The sequence below is a fragment of the Calliopsis andreniformis genome, chromosome 3 (genome assembly GCF_051401765.1).
Source record: "Calliopsis andreniformis isolate RMS-2024a chromosome 3, iyCalAndr_principal, whole genome shotgun sequence".
NCBI lineage: Eukaryota > Metazoa > Arthropoda > Insecta > Hymenoptera > Andrenidae > Calliopsis > Calliopsis andreniformis.
Genome location: NC_135064.1, coordinates 13,001,418 through 13,021,966, shown reverse-complemented (window position 1 = coordinate 13,021,966; position 20,549 = coordinate 13,001,418). Strand labels below are relative to the sequence as shown.

Here is a 20,549-nt window from a genome sequence, read left to right as displayed (position 1 = left end):
ACTGTATTCTGTCTACCGAGACGAAGACGAGTTTCGATCACTTTAGTGGAAGTTTTACCTCTCGACATCTCTGGAAGACGTCACAGTAGCCATTGTAATCGTTGCATGGGGTGCCTGGCTTCGATAACATATCAGGAATGTCATAGGGTGCTGAATTCCACGCGAACGATGATCTGTAAGAAGATAAGTCTTGAATGACGTCTGGTCTACTCGATTCACTTAAAGTTCAAACTAATTATAGGTGGTATAAGCGATGTTATATTTTTCGTTTTCATAAAAAATGATGCTTTTAGCTCTTTTTAATAGTGTCATTATTTAAGATTAATATATTGTGTACTGTTAGCACATGTATGCACGTTTCCAAAATTTACTGTGTGTATATTATATCTGATACATATATTACAAAATTCTAGTATTTTGTGTTACGTGAAAATGTAGAAAATTGATCTATTTCGCCCCCAAATGTTTATTCCTGATGAATAAATAGCACTGTAGACTGCTTATTGGAAACAGTGTTTACCCCAACTGATTATTGAAATATACTCGCGCATACATAGAACCAGCATCACATGTACCAGAGTATAATATTATTAGCTTCATACTGACACTGTTTACATATTAAAATTTAACACGATTTCATTTTCCTGAATTAATATTTTACCAATACTAGACATACGTATGTGTTTCGAAATTATTTCATTTTATACTGTTTTCTATCATATATGAAAGTGCAATCTTCTCAAACCATTCATTCGAACAATCACTTATTGCGCGGATCTGTCTTTTTATTAATTCAGACATTCAAGATTTTATCTGACTTTAAGCAACTGAATTTTGGCTGTCTTGCAAACTGTTGTATTCAATAGATGTTTAGTGTTTCATCTTCACTATGTATTTATCACAAACACACAAATGAACGAATTTAAAATTGTATAATTCGATTACTTGAATTTCTCTAAGTATTTGAAACCCCGACTCCTTATGCATTAACGTAACAGGAATACTAGTACATGGACAGACTAACAGTGTTTTACTTTCATGTATTAAAAATTAAAGTAATAACAAACTGTAGCGATCTGTATAACTTCGAAGATCTTCCAAAAACTTCGACAATCGCAACTAAAATCACTGAAAGTGCAGAATTCTCACGAATGCCCGCGTGCAGACATTTCCAGAAGCTCAAGAATTACATAGGTTGGCTCGCGGCAAAGTTAGAGTCCGGAACGGTTGTCAGTCATGGACAGAAGTCTAATTTCTTCGCGGAGACAAGCTACTACTTTGCAGAAACTATTCCAGAAAGGAACGACTGACGCAGACACTCGCGAGTGAAACCGCGTGCACAATGATCGTCTCTCACAGGCAGGGTTGATCCTCTCCTGGCAATTTACAGCACAGTTCGCAGCTCTTGGTCGGAGGATCCTCGGGCCCGGCGATGCACTGACAGGATTCCAAGCCGTAAGCCAGGCAAATGCTGCCGGTGCATTCCTGGAAGCAATGCAACAGCCCGATAAAGTGTCAGCCTACATGTATAAACCTCTAAATACGAGGTAATTTCCGTGGGGGGGCGCCGAAGATAGATAAGACTTGAACGTTATTCTCTTACGAATCGCGTTTACGTTGCCATTGTTCGCCTGGAGGGGTAGGGCTGGAGTTCTATGTCAGAGTCGGGCCTGCCACAGCTAAAGTAATTTTGGAAATTATGCTGGTCGTTTTGAAGTGCGTTGCGTGCAATTGGTGCAACAATGCAGCTCGTGTTCTTGCGCATATTTATGGAACTCTCTCGGGGTAATGAATGGGGAGGAGGGATATTGCAGCAGATAGAGGCAATGGAAAAATACCTTTTGCAATGAATTTAGTGAAATTTAAGTATTCTATAGAAGCGAGGGAAGCTGGCTAGAGATTTGGTATTTCATGATGGGGTTTATAGTTGTTCCATGCAAATTTGATATGATTTACAAATGTGTAAGGACAGTAAGCGATTTAACTCCTCGTGTTTAGAAGAATTGTTTTCAATAAAGGTTCAATCATTAGAGTTCACTGCTTAGTGAAGTAACCTGTCGTCGGTAACAAGAGTGATGCATGACTCTAGTCCGAAACTAATAATTTTATGAAATATGCAGTGATCACTGAAAAATGTTCATTAAGTGTTCACCATGTTAAAATTTCGTATATCTGCTGAATTTTCATGTACATTTCTACTTATGCATTTTCTGAAGTGGTCAGTCATTCCTGCTACCGATAATGCTTGTTGTATTTATGTTATCGACGAAGGGTTAAAATACGTAATCTTATGGATACAGGGTGTTTGATAGGAGCTATCAGAAATCTTAAGAGGTGATTCTACATGTCAAATTATGATAAAATTACGTTTAGGACTTCGTTTCAGAGTTATTAATTATTGCGAAAATATCTCAAATTCGCGTGAAATGTGTCTGACTTGGGACTTACATGTACTCTACTGTCGGCGTGCACTATGCAAGTCAGACAAAGCAAAGCCAGTAGAATAAGTCCCAAATCAGACAAATTTCACATTCACTCGAGGGAGTTTTTTTTAACAACTAAGAATTCAAGAACGAAGCTTAAAATACAATTTCATCTTATTTTAGTATGTAGAATTACTCCCTAAAATTTCTGGCATCTGTCATGGTACAGCATGTATAGATTCGTTTGATTTTAACTAATTAACCTGTCCTTCTCTTCTACCCATTTAATTCGAGTGTATAATTGATAAATTATCTATATCTATTGCAAATTGCTTTCTCTTCAATATTATGACGTGAGTAACTACTAGCTACAATTAAATCATACACATTAATTTAATTGTAATGTAATTAAGCAATGCTAAATTGAATAAATTTGAGATGGCCCACAACATACACTATTAAACAATCCAGTAATAATAAGCCCCTCTTCTGTACAATATACAATGTTAAACAATCCAGTTACAATAAGCCTCTCTTTTCCTATCAAAATTTGCATGGCATAGCTACGTTCGATTAAAAAACTACTTTTAACTTTCCGGTTAACTAAAATTTCACCTAATCACAAGCTACATTACATAGTTCAACGTAATCGGCTTTAATTTCATCACAGAGCCGTTTCTTTCGCTAGCAGTTGCAAGTAGAAACATTCGATTACGTCTGACCAAGCGGAAAACGCATTTCGGCCGCACACGTGCAACAGTTTCGGTGGTGTGCACCGATGGTCAGGAATCGATACTCCCGAAGTACTACTGGCTTTCTAATCTGCAAGTACAATAACGTGCGGCTGAGACGGGGGAGTCAGCTGCCGGTTGCAATTTGCTTCAGCGTTTTCGCGCCGTCGGCCGACAATGGAGCGTCGGCGGCGTGTTCTTAGTGCGCAGCCACGCAATCGGCGTCTGAACGCAACCATTCAAAAGGAAGGAAGTCCGCGTTTTCGAATAATTTGCGGCTCCACTGTTGAAACGGTACCTTTTCAGTCTGGGGAGTTCAGAGTTAAGGATTCCTGGTGGGTTTTACTGTTAGACATTAAGCAAGCTTCCTATATTATTTATGTATTCTGGGAATTACCGATGAAGGGAACTTTATTAACACTTTGTAGTTCGTTTGCTGCGCAGTGCTGTTGCGGCGTGAGGATATTAATATTAATGGTGTACATGTATAGTTATGATTGGGTGTGGACTTTGTTGACGAAAATGAGAGCGAGATATTGCTTGGATATGTTAAACTCTAAATTTAGAATTATACCAAATAGAATGTATTTTGAAGAAGAATAACTCGTGGCTATTCTGTATTTCTTTAATTTTTATATTTTTTAAAATTTTGTCACGTCTAAAACTACCCTCTTTTTTTATAGGTACACTGGACTCAGACGAATCTGGTTGTATCGATACTCTCTATTTCTTGCTTACACGGGAGTCATTGAATAAGAAAGAGAGGGAGAGAGACAGAAACTGTCGATGCAGCCAAAATCGTTTGAGTTGGCCGTACATATGTACGCATAAATAGAGAGTGTTTGACGAGAGATGGCAAAAATAGTCGTAAGGAGATATTCTGTTATAACTCTATGCTAAAATAAGACGGAATTGCGTTTGAAGTCTCCATTTATAGTTATTAACTCCCGAGAAAATTCTTAAAATACGCTTGAAATATGTCTGATCTGGAAGAACTTTCTCTACTGACCTGACATTCTCTGACCTGACCTAGTATACACGAAGAGTAAAATAATTCTCAAGTCAGACACACTTCTCTTGTATTTTAAATAATTTTTTTTTTTAATAATTAATTACTCTGAAATGGAGCCTCAAATGCAATTTCCTCATTCTTGATTTTTCTCTTATTTTGACATACAGAATTATCTCTTTAAATTTCTGACACATGTTGTCGGAAACTCTATACGTTATAACATATATGTTCCACGTGTTATAATGTACTACTACACGCGTTAAATCTGTCATTCGTTGACCAAGAGTTTAAGGTAAATCTTCGAGCTTGTCAAACACTTGGACATTTACGCGGCCCATTCACGAATCCTAGCAGTCTCCAAAAAGTGTCTGATTAAATTTTTCTGTTGACGGATCGCGAATTTGGAGCTGCAGAGTAAATGTTGTTCCCTTCAATTTTTCTCTCCCAGAGTTCAATACTGTCAAGAACAATGTTGTCGCACGCCTGACTCGATACACCGTCGCAGAAAATTCACTTCGACCTCGTCTGTATTCCCTCCATGGTTTAGTCCTCGACTCGATCAGGAGTCTCAAGATTTCTTGACAGATGAATATGCTTTCGCGAGTTGAAGGGTATTTCATTCCGCCTACGCGTTTCTGTCGAGACTGCCGCTTTAGACCTAACTCCTGAGACTCGAGCCGTGGAGGAAGAAAAAGGGAACTGTGCACGTGTAGGAGAATGCCATGCGTACGTTCTGATATCGCTCCCTGGAGATTTCTACTCTAAAACGATGATAAGCTCTTCAGACACGGACAAAGCTTTTCTAGTTTCGATTCTGATCTTACGCAGAACTTCGCACGGTCGAAAATCAACGGCTAATGGAAATTTCAACACGAAAGTCATCGAGAAAGAGAAACAGAAGTTTCTTCATTATACAGGGTGTTTCTGAAGAGCACGGAATAACTTTAAGGAGAGATTCTAGACTTCAAAATAGATTGAAAATCAAGAATAACGATTTCGCGTTTATATATGTACATGGGGTCCCTTAAAGGATAAGGCTTGGGCCTATAAGCCACCTAACCCTCTTTCAGGCCTGACTATTATTTGATCGACTTAGTATGCACACTAAATTAACAGCTGACTAATTAGTTTCAGGCTGCACTTGTTATAAATTAATTTGTGGAGATTCAGCACACACTTCTCTTAGACAATGATCAACCGCTCCTTTATAGCATTTCTCCCTTTACCGCAGTAGCTTTGATACTGTACGTATAGCGTCATTCTGCCATAGCAAGTGAGGTGCAGCGAGCCGCGTACGTAGCCAAGTAGCTGCTTTGAACATGGAACTCGTAATTCTGACCGCTACTGCCAACTGGGATCTCATAAATTTCAAATGATTCACACAGGACCTTTGTCTTCTTTTTTTATATTTTATTCAGATTAGTCAAATTACTCGAATTCAACCTGACCATTGATCTGAACGTGTCTACACGAAATAGAAACTTGAAGAGACGTTTCAAGTCAAATAAAATAACGTCTTCACATTGGTCAAATTACCCCAACTCACTTGCATTCAGGCTACTTGAATCCAAGAAACTCTTCTGAACAAGACTTTAGTATTTCGGGATAAGAACATCAATCAGAATATAATTACGAAGTCTCGTATCGTAAAAAATAATTCGAGATTCCAGTTCCCATTTTCCATATTACCTTAATTTGCATATTCCAAGTCGTGCAGTGGCCCTGATTTGTCTAACCGATTCCGAAGGATAAGGACATCAACGATCATAAAGATCTTCGCGGCGCGAGTTTCCCCGATGCCCGCAGAATCTGACAGGCAAATGGATTGACCATTTTCGTAAACTTCCGGTCGTATATCAACAGCGCGTGTGAAAAGGCCGCCCCGAAGAGACGGGATGGAACTTGGCTGGCGACGAACGGGCCTGGGTTAGGTCGTGAAAGAGAGAGGGGACACAGAAACGTGTATACTCACCCCCATGTAGCAGACGAACTCCTCGTTGCATATGGTCTTGTTAGGTTTGTTGATGGATGGCGGGCACTGGGGACCACGGCCGTCGCAGAAGCTCGCGTCCCTGCATCCGTTGTCGTTCCTGCACTTATCGCCGTTGCGCAAAGTGCAGCCGGATGTGCAGCAAGGACCCTGGAACAGGATAGGATGGACAAAGGTGTCCGTAGAGAATGCGAGTATATCCACTTCGAAAGCGCATCCTGGATTTCTAGCTTATTGGTAGAGCAAGGGGTAGCGATGTGGAGGCGTGTCAATAAATTGGAACAATGGAAAATATTGTGCATGGTATTTGTGGCGCAACACATGATTGTGTGTTATTTCATCCAGGGTGTTTCAAAATATGTGGGACCAATTTCAAGAGCTGATTGTGCGCTTAAAAACAATGAAAAGAGTTTATGTAAACGTATGTCCTATTTGTCTTCTTGATGTGTTTTTGTTTCTGTACTTTTGATGTCGAATGGAAGATGATTGATGGATAAGAGTAAGGGGTACGTTTTCAGTGAACTGTGAACTCTTTAAATGTAAAGCGACACAAGAGTAGCAGTAGACGAATTTTAAATACCTTTTATGCATGTTTTACTTCTGTGATGTACAGAGTGTTTGAAAGTATCAGAAATTTTAGGAGGTAATTTTACATGATAAAATAGGGCGAAAATCAAGAATGTCAAAATTGCATTTGGAGCTTCGTTTCAAATTTATCAATGTTTGAGTAAAAACATCTGAAATTCCTGTGAAATCTGTCTGACTTGGGACTTATTCTACTCGCGACGTGTATTAGGTCAGGTTCAAGTGAAACCAGTAGAATAATTCCGTTCAAGCCAGACAATACTTTCTCACGAATATTAGACATTTTATCAAGAATTAATAACTATGAAACGAAACTCTAAAAGCAATTCCTTCTATCTTCATATTTGTTTTATTTTAGCACATAAAATCACTCCTTAAAATATCTGTCACCTGTTAATGAATATCCTCTATGTAATTTTAAGCGTTTCTGTCTTATTTCTATAATTTATTTAGAGACAATGTATTCTACTAGTTTAATATATAGATGTTTATCTTTATTCATGAGAATAACTAATTCATATTAAAATAGAAGGTGGACCAGCTAAATAGAATCACCTAAATGTCTCCTCTATATATGGTTTTATGAAAAAAAACCTCAGGGTACAAAATAAAACCGTCGTTTGAAAATAAATTTCGTTTTAAACGCTCACGTATAAAAAGCTATGCATAATGAATAGATTAAAGTAATATTTAAGATTTTTAATTAGTTAATTAACTTTGGGAAAAATTGTCTAAAAACAAACGACCTTTATGCCATCACGTTCTTTACTATTTACCTCTTCACAAGTGTACCTTCTTTTTTCGACCATTTTTTATTCACGCTCTCCACAGTCACTGAACTAACAATGCCATAAAAAATAATTTACTGAAATTGATAAACTGAAGTATTATACGGTTTCAACGCATTAAATCATTTTTGTATAATGGAGTCACAATGACGCCTTTATACTGCTTCGGCTATAATATCGACACCCTACAAACTGAGAATTATTGTCATTATTGTCCGTGTTTTTGTTTTGGCCCCGAATGATATCTTCAATAGCCTCGACGGTAATACAACGTATTGAAAGCGAACATACTGTAGACCCCCTAAAAGGGAGACCGTAACTATTGCATTATGAGGTCAAGCCAGCAATTTCCCGCACGTTGATCGCGATTTTATAATTGCCGATTCCCGCCAGCTTTATCTCATTGGAAATTCATGATTCACGGGTCTTTTCTGATGCAACGTATGGCATGTCCTTGTTTTTTAACCTGCCAGCAATTCAGCGACTCCGGTTATCGGCGTTGCTTTGTCGTACGTTAATTTATTTCACCACGTGTCGATGATAATGCGCTCGCTGGATTGTATTCCATGCTGCAAGGGAAGGTATTGTTCGAGCTGGGGAACAATATCTCAATTTTTCTGCTGATTTTATTAGCCGGGACAATAGGAAAATGTTGGGTTGGCTGCAATAGAATTCGACATCAAGACTCTGATTTCGTTTTATTATTCCCTGGAACCTTGGCAATTTTTTCCGGATCATTTTTTCCCCGTTTGCTTCTGTTCTTTCATTTTTTCATACCTCGTTAATTGTAGCTTCCACTGCAACGCTTTAGTTTTTGCTCTAAGCTTGTAAACATTTCTAGCTTGTTTTCTTCTGAATTTTCGTTAAGGTAATATTCTAGTTTTCAGAATTTTCCAAAAGTAGTTTTTTCCTCGTATACATTCTCTCTATTTTTTCTTTTTTAGGCGCCTCTCCGACGCTTTTTAGAATACGTTATGTTTCTTTAATTTTTCATTTACGTTTTTGTTGCCAACATTTTTCGAAATCTTTATTCTTTCAAACTAATGTATGTTTTTCTTTAACTACTAATGCTAAAGAGAAAATTCAGTCGGTTAATCTTTAACGAAATTCAAAGACTTATTCGTAAAGTGAAAAATACATATGCTGTTTCTTGTGCCATTTTCTAATGTTTGTAACAAGACAATTATCACACCTCCTCAAGGTTCGTTTAATTTAGAGAACAATTAATTTCTAAACTAAAACATATAATTTAATTCATCTTCATAATGGATTTAGTAATAAGTTTTGTTCACCTTAGTTTTGTAAAAATGAAATCACAGATCACTCAAGCATAATGAAACGATAATTTATAAAAAAATACAGCGTCTTGCTCACTATTTCCAGGTTTATCGAGGTTCGACGATTTCCGGTTTAATTAAATCGACAGTTGAGGGGTGGCGAGGGGAGGAAGGTCCATTGGGAGGTGGGTGTGCAGGACGTTTAAGCGAATCGAATGATTTTCGCTTAACGTGCAGATAAGAACGATCCATGGTTTGAATATCTGATAGAAGGATACCCGTGGGACCGACAGCCGATGCTTGGAAAATAAGGTTCTCTGGCTCGATGCGTTTTCTGGTTCAACGAATTGGCACGGCAAGCAGCAAAAGGAGTCCGTTGCTGATGCTAGTGAATGTATTCTCGGCCGGTCTGTGCATATATCCGAAAATATATAGCGCAATGGAAAGGTACATTCTGTCGATGAGGAATATTACGGTTGATCTGAAATCTGGCTGTAAAGCAGTACGACCTGTGTCACATTTTCAAATAATTCGAGTTAAGCCCTGAATTCAGATCTAGAGTATAAAATTTATATTTTTAAAAAGAAGAAACGGCGAAACAAAATTTTTTATTTAAAAATAAGAGTTTCAGAAGACGCAAATCCATAAGAAAGTATTGTCTTATAATCGCAGAAATTATTCTGTGTTTTCTCCGTATTCATTTTTTCGTAATTTCCTTGCAATCTACGGTAATGAGTTCTAAAGAGAAGAACACTTGAAACATTTTCTAGCGACGAGAGCTCTGAAGATTCTGAGATTTCTAAAGGTGGGTCTACACTACATGTTATATAACTGTATCACTTGAATCTTCTTTAAACTATTCGTGGCATGAAAAAATGTTTCAAACGAAAGCTGTTTGGTGACGAAGGTATGCTTTTTTTTGGCATGCTTCTTTTGATACCAAACAGCTTTCGTTTGAAACATTTTCTCGTGCAACAAATAGTTTACAAGAAAATTTAAGCGATATAGTTATGAGATATCCTATGTAATTTTTTAGAAAACAGAAAAGAGACATATGTATAATATCTCCCTTTTCTCATATAACTTTGTTATATAATATGTAGTGTAGACTCACGTTAAGAACTGTGATTAATCTAACTTCTAAGGCTGCACACGAATCGAAGGAAGCAGCTTCTACGTAAAAAGGGTTCTGGCTTCCTTTTTCATGCTCCACGAAGGTCATTTTTCCTTCCCAGATAGTGATTAACGTTTTCAATCAATGAATGATAAGGCTTATCTCTAAGAGTCTCCTGAGTGGCAATTCCAAGAAGATTTAAGGCCGTCTTAATACCTGACCTACTCCATGGAAGTCAGGATATTGCACTTTATTTCATTTAAATCTGTGTTATATATTCTTAATTGGTGTTGATAACAGGTATCGATGAATGAAATTGAAACCTTGTAAGACTATAATTTGAAGAGGACCGAGGGGCTGCCTCGAAATACGAATTCCCACTTGAAATCTACTCAGCGATCGTTTCATCAGCTCCCCTCGTTCGAGCTTACGTCTACCTAATCATTCAACCTGTTAATTTGCACCGATAAGTCTAATCTACAAGGTCATAATTCAGGGAACGTTTCTCAGCGCGCCTATGTAACAGCAGTAATTCGTGAACTCAATCGTCTTGCTGAGGACGAGCTCAGGAACTCGAGATTAAAACGTTGTCTTAATATTTTCGTTAGCTAACATAAAACGATGAATATGGTTGATAATGTCATTCACAGATACTCAGATTAAAAGAGTATCTTCATAAGAAGATTCTCAGGAATATTTCTTTAAAAACAGTCATACATTATCTACTATTTTTGAAGCAGATCTTTCTGAAAATATAAATTCTATATTCTAGATATCAATTAAGGCCTCAACTCGAACTTTTTGAAAACGTGACATAGGTCGTTTTGCCTTACAACCACAGATTTATTTTGTCAAATCTTCTTTTTTTACTGTTAATTATACCCTTATTCATGCCAATCTTCTTAAAGGTTTTTAAATTTTTTCTATTTAGAGTGTCTAATCCTACTTGTAATTACCAGTTTGTTGATATGTCAGCGTTTCTCATTTTACATATCTTGTTACCAGCGTTCTAGATTGTAAAAAGAACAGAGCGCAGTTAGTGGAGTATCGAATGAATTATAGAAGATCGATAGTTCAGTATGTGACTTATGATGACCCTCCTAATTTCAGGAAGTCTTTCGAAGCATTCCGATATGGTGGAATTTGGATGTTTCTCCAATCTGATCCAACATTGTCAAGTGTAGTTTAGTATTTCCTGTTTGTCAGAGTTTAATTATAACGTTTCTCCGTATCCTCAGAACAGACATATCAGTGTGCATTTAAGATTCTTCTCAATGCTCTTGTTTGTACGCATTTAACTATTTCTAAGTTCGATTTAGTTTGTCAAGTCCCAATGCATTTCTCAAAATACCAAAGTGCCTACTAACGTGGTGTCAAGATCTACTTGTCGTGCACGCCTCGCTCGACACGAGTTCGCGCGGAACATGAGAAGTCGATCTACCTTTCGGCTGTTCAAATCTTATGGTAGTTTCGAAACCGGGCCTTTAAGGCGGCTCAGGATGTAATAATAGAGAGGTAGAAGGAACGAATCAATTTATCGAATTTCAATACTTCAATAGGAAGAATTCGTTGCTCTCGAAGGAGAGCGGGACAATAGCAGGAAATCACGGAGGCCCCATCCTCCTCCGAGTAATTGCCGCCGCGGATGTAGCGAAATGCCGCGGCTAACGAAGCGAGGAATTATTCGAATCGCTCCTAATGGAATCTGTCCGCTAGATGGCGACGATTGAAACATTTCGGTCTCGCCTGAAGCTGCCCGCCCTTTGATGCACCCGACGAAAGTAATTGTCCCTTCTTTTCTGTTCTCACGGGCAGAAATTAAATCACGTCCGAAAGAATACGTAAAAAAATTGCTTGGTAATTCATTTGCAATCAGTCTTTTTCATTTCGTCGGACGAACGGTCGATGATGTCTTCGCGATTGAATGTATAGCAACGATGGTGAAACCTTGGCCTCGCGTGGGACATTTTTGGAAGCTACATTCTAGACACGAAGACAATGAAAAAAGTGCATGAACACGTATGTCTGGAAACGCTTAGTTTTTTAGTTATATAGGGTGTTTCTGAACTGTCTCATATTTGAGGCTTTGTTTGTTAGTTATAAGGGTCTAAAAATCTGATGGAAGTCACCAGAAATTAGTTCACGCGGAGGACTCGAGTAGAAAATGTCTGCACCCGAGTAAAAAAATGACTTCGGAAAAATTGAATTCAGGAATGAAAAAATAGAGTGTTGGCTCTTTAAAATGAACTCAGTTTCCTTGTAGTACATTTTTTTTTCACAAAGTTATCGCAGCTCAACGATCGACACTTTTTCGGTTCATAATTAGTGATCCATTAATTTTGTTAAGTGTATAATAATTAATACTGATATGGATAAAGGATAAATGTAGATTCAATAGAAGATGTGGTTCTTGAGTATTTCTGATAGACGAAATATGGATCCTGTTATGGACCTATAGCAGGGCTAAATATCGACTGATTGCCGATGGAAATTTTCGATGATTGCATTATAACGCCAGATTATTTCGTCGAGTATTATTCAACCGCGTATTTTCATGCATGGACCTCTTCCTAATCGGCGAATATCCGATGACGTTAAATAAATCCACGTAAAAAATCTGCTCGACAGGCAAACTCATCAGTTTGACTCATCAGTCTTGTCGATACGACGTGATGTTGTGAATCGTTTCGTTTGTGTGTTCAAAAATTTATAATGGAGAATTTAGATCAAGCGAGTGACTACTCACCTTTCTCCTACTTCAGTGAAATTGAAATGACAGGAATGTCATCTCATTCATTTGTCGACTTTATTAATTCATAAATGGGTATGAATGAATTCTCTCGCTCTTGCTCTATATTTCAAGTTCTTCCTTGTTTGGTCTAAATATATTCTACTAACTGGATGCTTTTTTGGTGGACGAAGTTTTTTAATTGTAATGCTTAATTTTTAATGAATCTGTGGCATTTTCTAGAGAGTGTCAATTGGAATACGTTAATATTCAGTTTTGGGGCTATGGGACAAGTAGTTTAGAATATATTAATAATTGAGATTGATCTATAAATCTCTGTGCAGAATTGAAAAAAAATGTGAAACTTTTAAAATTTAAATATGAGACATTTTAAATGAATGAATAATTGGATAGTTAGAAATATTATTATTAGGTAAATTATATATTTGATTATTTAAAAGTTTCAATATTCCAATATTAAAAGATTTGAATATTTTAATGTTTAAAAATTTGAAAATTTCAATATTTAAAAATTTGAATATTTCAGTATTTAAAAATTTCAATAGTTCAATATTTGAAAATTTGAATATTTCCATATTTAAAATTTGAATATGTCAATATTTGAAAATTTAAATGTTTCCATATTTAAAATTTGAATATTCAAATATGCTAATATTTGAAAATTTGAATGTTTCAATACTTAAAAATTTGAATATTTCAACATTTTAGTATTTCAAAATTTTAGACTTGAACATTTAAGAATTTGAAAGTTTAAAGAATTAGAAATTTCTAAATCTTCAGATCTCCCAAAAAACAACTAACAATTTTAATTATTAATGATTCGTAATGTACGCATAATTCTCAAAAGAACGTATTCACGTATTCTACGATCTCAAAAACGTTCTGCAAACTAAGCTTAATTAAAAACAGAGCATTACGTTTAAAGAGATTTCGTAGGATCTGCCGGTTGTAAAAGGTTGTAGAAGTCGTTGTCAAGGAACCGTATCGAATGGTGGGCGTTTTAAAAAATACACGAGGTGATCGTCGGAGCGTCGGGGAACGATCTAGCTGCCTCCAGAGATCCGATCCTTCAGCTGGAAAGGTAATGCGACTTCCTTCGATAAAACGAATCCCTCGCGTTCCATTTTCAAAGCAGAGAACTGCGCGCACACGGACGTAAACGCACGTACACAGACCAGCTTATATCCGCGTTTCAATCGTGACACCTATACGTGCTTCATTTCCCTCCAGAACTCCTCCCGGGATCGCAATCCCTTATCCTTAATGCTGTCGCAGGGAAGAACGCGACACCCTGGAGAATATCGGTGAACATCCACCTTCGCCATCCCTCACCCACCCCTCTCCCTCTGTATTTCGCCTCTTCTGGTAGCCGTTGCTTCCTATTATCTCGTAAAACAGCCTGAAGGTTATCGCTTTCAAGGCGATGCAACATTTTCGAATCCCCGAACGATTGAATACGGTTAATGGGAATGAAGAAATATTCCTGGGTAATGGAGAAAGCTTTTGCAGCCCGTGCACTGGGAATTTGTCAAGCATCCCAGTAATTATTGGAGTCTGAGGCAGTTTGAGGGTTTATCGATTAGCTCATGGTTAATTGGAACGCTGAAGCATTCTTCGACGATAATCCTAGTCCTTTGATCGCGCGTATAAACCACCGTAAGTTCAATAAACTTGGGAAGGATTATGAGCAATTATGTCGAACTTCTGGCAACTGTTAGTCAACTTTTTCAGAAATGAAGCCTGAAACGGGTTGGACGTTCGCTGGCTGTCTAATCGGAATGTTGAAATATTTTTCAAAGGCAGAGCTTTTAAAAGGTCGAGCAGGTGGCTGCGAGTTTTCGATTAAGTACCTCACTAAATGTCGATTTAAAGATATATTATACCATTGAAAGAAAGTAAGTGTAACAGTAAATTCAATTTGATTCTTTCTATAGGTATGTTGAAAACATACATACACGAAAATATTCTTTAAAAATATACTTTTGTATTTGCAATCATAAGTATATTTACCATGTAGAGGCCCAGAAAAAAGTACTTCCTGTTAAGAACCTTTTATTAATGAGATCCACTGGGACCCCCCAAGATACGGAGTATAATTGCATTTCATCTGTCATATTAAGGGTTAAATTTGATCCACTCTTACATTCTAATAAAAAAAACAAAACGAAATAGTAATTAATTTAACGTAACAGCAGATAATTAGGGGTTTCAATTATCCTTCAAGAATAGCCCGTCCCCTCTGAAACAGAAAGCCATCTGTTGGGTAGTGTGGAAAGGATCGTACATAATTACATTAAAGTTCCATAAGAAATTTGTCAAGGCGTGCAAACTCGTTTGAGAACTAACCGGCCACGTTAATTGTTACGACGGTATTATTACCTGGAAACTTCGAGGCCGAGTTCGCCACCCTACTTCAACCGGTTCACAAAGTAACGCATACCCTATCGCAAGTTTGTCCGCGCTTTCCCAAGCATCCCGTTGTTCTCTTTCGCCGCGACTATTTATCTTTCTTCTTGTTCCATTCCCAGCTTTCTTTCCTCCCTAGCAAGCTGCTCGTCTTCCGCCCTTTTTTCCGACCCCCCATGTCCCACTGTTTCTCCCATCAGCGCCACGACTCACACCTCTCTTTCGTTATCTCCCTCAATTTTTTTCCCAAGCCCCGTTCCCCTTCCGTTCGCTAAATGTCCACGGACTTCCTCTCGATTCCCTCTTCCGTTTCTCCGCCCCTTGTTTATTGCCCTCGCCGTTTCTTTCAGCCACTCGGAGACGCCCCGAGTGCCAAGCGAACACGGCTCCTGAAGAGGTCGGCCATTCGTCTACGTTCCCCTCCCCACCTACGGTTTTACGGATCTGTACGTGTTTTGCATCCGGCACTTTTCTCCCGCGATGCACCTAATGCATCGACTTCCGCGAGCTGCGCCTTCACCAACCCGCGGTTCTTTTTCTATTAACGCCTCCACCTCGACGCCAGCCTTTTTTACATCCCCCAGTTGGTCTTGCTCGTGATCGTTCCAGTCGCGTTCCCTCTTTTACTCGCCCCGGTTTTCTTTTATCGAGCGCGAGAGTAACTGGCACCGACTACCGACTGTCGTTTGCGATAAGGGTTGATAAGAAAAGTAGCCGTATTCGCTTGGAAGATGCGTCCGTTTGCAGAGAGGTTGAAAAAGGGTGGTTCGAAAGAGTGAGGAATTGCTTTAAGTGATTGAGACTGTTGGTATTGAAAAGTTTTCTGTGATTTCTTCGGATATTAGTTATTTGCAGTTGTTTAATGGTAAGCGGTTTTCACGATGCTTCTGTGATAGTTTGGTAGGAAGAATAGTATATGGGAATGGAGATTTATTGTCTCGTTTTGATGGGACTTTTATACAGGGTGTTTCAGAGATACTTGTCGATGCTTCAGAAACTGCATCTACACACTAAAAGAAGCAATAAATGTCACGTGAACATGTGTTCTATATACCTTACTACTTGAGTTATGGATGATTAAGTGTTTGCACTCTAATAGGAATATGCATGAAATAGTAAAAGTAATAATACTACAATCACTAAACATCCTAATACATTTATATTAAAACTAATGTTAGTAAGTGAAAAAATTGAATTGCGAAGATAGAAGTAAGTTCTCTCATTGAATCATTTTGTCATTTCATTCAGCGTCTTTAATTTTCCATGAAAGAGAAACGAGCGAGGATTAGATTAAGACAGTGCCTATTTAAATAAATGAGTTTACGATAAAAGGCGCTAATAAGAGAGAGTCTCTTCCAGTGATCAAAATTATTAATAGCTTAGTGTCGTTTTTCCCTTTCCCTTTGCGAGTGTATGAAAATTCTATAATTTCAGAGCAGGCGATTCTCAAAGCCGATTTCGCGGAATTATGTCGAAATTATGTAATGCGTTTTAAAATTACGGTACATTTAGTTCACTCTGGGTATAACTCCGAGTGGTTCGCGAAAGAAACGTGGAAATGAGACAATAGTAACTACGAGCACGGAACAATACCGCTGTAATACGGTCTCGCGATTGAAAAGCTCGTTCCGACCACGTTTCTACCACGCGCCACCCAATTTCGCGCGTTCTCGTGCAACGCTGTGTAACAGGATTTCAGGCTTCAGCGACGTCCGAGCGCGTTGACTGGGGATCCAGCTGGATAAAAAGCTACGGATGTAATCGGGAAGAATTGAAGCCGTTCGCCCTCCATTCAAGCCCGCGATATAACGAGATTGATTGGTTTTAGCTACCCGGGGCTCTTCATTTGCGCTTTTGCTCGGAGCTTCTTGGCTAATAGCAGCAACCCTCCGTTTCGGTTTGATTAATTAGCCTCATTTTCTGCGGGGGATACAAGTAGTCAGGTATGCGCGACGACGACGGAGGAGCTAACATTGAAAATTAAACTCATTCTGTTCTGTGTGTTTGCCACCTCGTCGAGGGAAACGCCGCAGCTCTAGAAACTAGACCTAGGCTCCTGGCGTACCTGGAAACTAATCCTCGACTTGGAGCGTCTCTCTTCCGTGGCCTCCGTGACCAGGAAGTTTCTTCGAGCGGGAGGAATCGTACGTGTACCAGGATTGCGGTCCGTAATACGATCTGCCGGGAGAGCAAGCTTGCTTTGGGAAAAGTGGTCGTTTCCGAAGCGGTTTGTGGAGAACGACGTGTTCAAGGGCATTCCATTCCTTGGATTCTACCCGCGTTTAGTCTTATCGGGATATCGTCAGCTGCACTACGCGTTCTTTAAATTTTCTGTTTCCTTCACTTTCATCGGGGTCCTCTTTTTATCACCCGTCATAACGTCCTTGAATTTCTTGGCTGACTGTTTCATTCCTTGTCATTCCTTTTGGACTCTGCGAGAGCTTTCTTTTGTCCCCACTTTTGAATTAGCTGGTTTTGGAAGAGTTAGAATTTTGACCATTCTTTTCGTAAGTTTCAGTTTCTCTAGGGAATTCTTGGTTTATTCTCTTTTTGGATATTTCAGCTTTTTTCTGTTTGTGTTTGTGAAGGATTTAGATTGTAAAGGGGAAATATTTTTGAGCGTCGAATTTTTAGTGTTCTTATGATGAGAGTTTGCGACCCATTGACCACTGTGTTACAATGAAGGCTATTTTTCTGAGATTAATTTAAATGCATACTGGGAATTTTGATCTTCTTATGTCATAAATTTGAATAATAAAAAAATTATTTTTAATTATTCTAGGATATTGTGTACGTAGCAACTGGTCTCTAACAATAGGTATATTGTACCTATATTATATATCCTTCTGTTCTGATGTCCCTCATATATCCCTCACATTTATCGAATATCTGTTCTTGGAAACTACTCGACCTGATTCTATCGCACAGAACATGAAATCTAAGAATTCTTATTATTTAAAGACTAATATATTATTTAGTACCACACACGTGCATAAGTAATGATACGTGGATTTTTATGAATATATGAAAATTTGGAATGTGTAAGCAGTTACAGAATGCACATAACATTCAAAAACATTAAAAATAATAGTATGAAAAATAGTGTGCAAATTATATTTAGTATTTGAAAGATGAAGCAACTTTTTATATAGGTTTCATTTCCTTAACCGTATTTATGAGAATGTGAAATTGCATAAAAATCCATAATCTAGTAACATTAATATAATAGTTACTACTCATACTACTACTCGTTACAACTACAACTGCTTTTCAAGTTAAACTTAATCACCTTCTACCAGCACGTCTATAATTAATGTAATTATATGTTCCTACATTTTTTCTTATAAAACAGTCTCATAAAACTCCCCAAAAATTTCTTTTTAAACCCCTTCCACGCTAACAGCATTTCCTCAATACAAATTTCTGTTCTCTACATTGGCTTAGCAGTCAATGTCGCCTCTATCCCTTCGTCCTTCAGCAAAATGGCAGAATTCCCTGCCGCATAAATTACAGGGCGACTCTATTTGGATTGTGGAGGAGGAGTTCGTCTACTCATTATCGGCGGTTCGTTTAATTATCAAACGTACGCAGTCAGAGAGTATCGAAGTTCCCTCGTCTCGGGAACAAACGAGCGGCATTGGTCGGATTAACCGAGGGGATGGAGGAGGTTAGAGAGGCACGATCCTCGCGCGTGTAACTACGCGTTTCGCGTTTAATTACGGCTTCAGTGTATCATTAATAAACATCAATACCCCGCGCCCTTGTCCCCTTCCATTTTGTCCTGCTGCGTTATTAATTGGGGATGTTCCACGTAAGGGGATTGCAAATGGATACCGACGAGTTTGGCATAGGTTTCATTCAGGCGTGACGTGTTAAACGCTCACATGGATGTAGAAAAGCAGGATTCAAATTGACGAAGGCAAAATTGATACTTGTATGTAGTAATAATTATGGAGCGAGAGGAAGTTATATGGATGATCTGCGGATTGGAATTCCTCGTTATTGGGAATTGTGACAATGATTGGGACTGGCGCTGTCAGTTATAGATGAGATGAGATACTTTGAAGACAAGTTTCCTTCTCTTTTTTTAACATGCGGTTTTTTGTAATGTAATTAATCCTGCAGGTGCTCGCAATTTTTCCACTTTTTTCACACTCTTTCACTTATTCAAATATACATAGTTAGTAGAACCGAGATTGTTTTATAATTCAATGATATTTACTATTTTACTTTTCTCGTTATATCAATGTTTATGGTGTTTTTGTTATGTTTTAAAAAATATTGCAACCTTTAATTAAGATATTTTTGTACTTAGCTTTAGCTTTACTTTTAAAAATTTGAATGACGTTTAATAATATATAAAATAATTGAATAAGATTGCATAAAAACGGATTGCAATAACTTGAAAGTAAATTTAAAAAGTTGAAAAAAGTTATTAAAATCTCACATGAGTGAATAACAGTTAAATGGTATATTAGAGATGAATGTTTCATTAATTAGAATATATTAAATTACTAGTACGTATACTTGATTAACTATTCCTATAAGTCACATTGAGTAATTGAAACTGATTGGCTACTACCACTTTCGCTTCGTTTCTGTAATGAAGCTGAAAACATTATTGTGGATCTGATACAATTTTAAAGTCCAAGCTTATTATCTCGTTTTTGCATATTTAAGAGGCTTTCGTATTAAATATTGTCCGGACAAAGCATATACCGATAGGTTCATCTGATTTCACGGCTGATATGTGGTGGAAATAATGTTTCCTGTATCCACGCGGAAAATCGATATTATACACCTGCATTTCGTTTTGTAGGATATTATCCTATCCAGATATTCAATACGAATGTATAACATATTCAGCGCGAGGGGTAGGTTTTATAAGATTGGAAGGACGGAGAATGAAATTTCGTACTAAAGAGACATACTTGCAATTTCATTCTATTCATGTATTTCCCACTGAAAGGCTTCAGTTCCTTTCTAGTGGAACGAGTAATACGCTGAAGGCGTCTTCAGATTCTTCGTGACATAGTTAATGATGTTAGAGAAGGCAAAGTGGAAGATGGTAGGTCGTGACGTGGGAAGCGACTTAATCGTTGTTCACCGAAGTAACGAGCGTTTCTGGATCAGTCAGCAAACGTACGAAAAGGGCCACTTACCTGACTGGGACTGCACACTGCACCATCGGCGAGACGACAGGGTACCTCATGAGGGGCATGATGGAGTCGTTGAGGGTGGCAACAAGGGTCGTTGCAGTCCTCTTCCCAACCGCAATCACACTCTTCGCCATCTTCTACCACCCCGTTCCCACAGATGGCTGTTTGGGGCTCTGAGGAATCATCGATTCTTCGTTTCACTTACAGTTAGAGTTATGTATTCTTAATTTCTATCGACAATGGAACACTTTTTACGCTAAGTAAACTGAGTTTAATATGTTTCCTATTGTGGCGTGTCTTCGTAATTTTCTATTC

At 38.1% G+C, this 20,549-nt stretch overlaps 1 protein-coding gene and 1 long non-coding RNA gene across 2 annotated transcripts in view; one reads left to right on the top strand and one right to left on the bottom strand.

The window, feature by feature from the left end:
• The window catches only part of LOC143189083 (disintegrin and metalloproteinase domain-containing protein 10), a 173,091-nt gene that overhangs the window by 3,403 nt on the left and 149,139 nt on the right, over positions 1-20,549 (bottom strand). The window contains exons 11-14 of the mRNA XM_076393728.1: positions 20,238-20,407; positions 6,139-6,306; positions 1,358-1,485; positions 59-173 (exon numbers count right to left, since the gene is read on the bottom strand). Coding sequence (XP_076249843.1) covers positions 59-173; positions 1,358-1,485; positions 6,139-6,306; positions 20,238-20,407 — 581 coding nt within the window. The remainder of the gene's footprint in view (positions 1-58; positions 174-1,357; positions 1,486-6,138; positions 6,307-20,237; positions 20,408-20,549) is intronic.
• The window catches only part of LOC143189089 (uncharacterized), a 48,296-nt gene that overhangs the window by 5,105 nt on the left and 22,642 nt on the right, over positions 1-20,549 (top strand). The gene's annotated exons all lie outside the window — the stretch shown is intronic.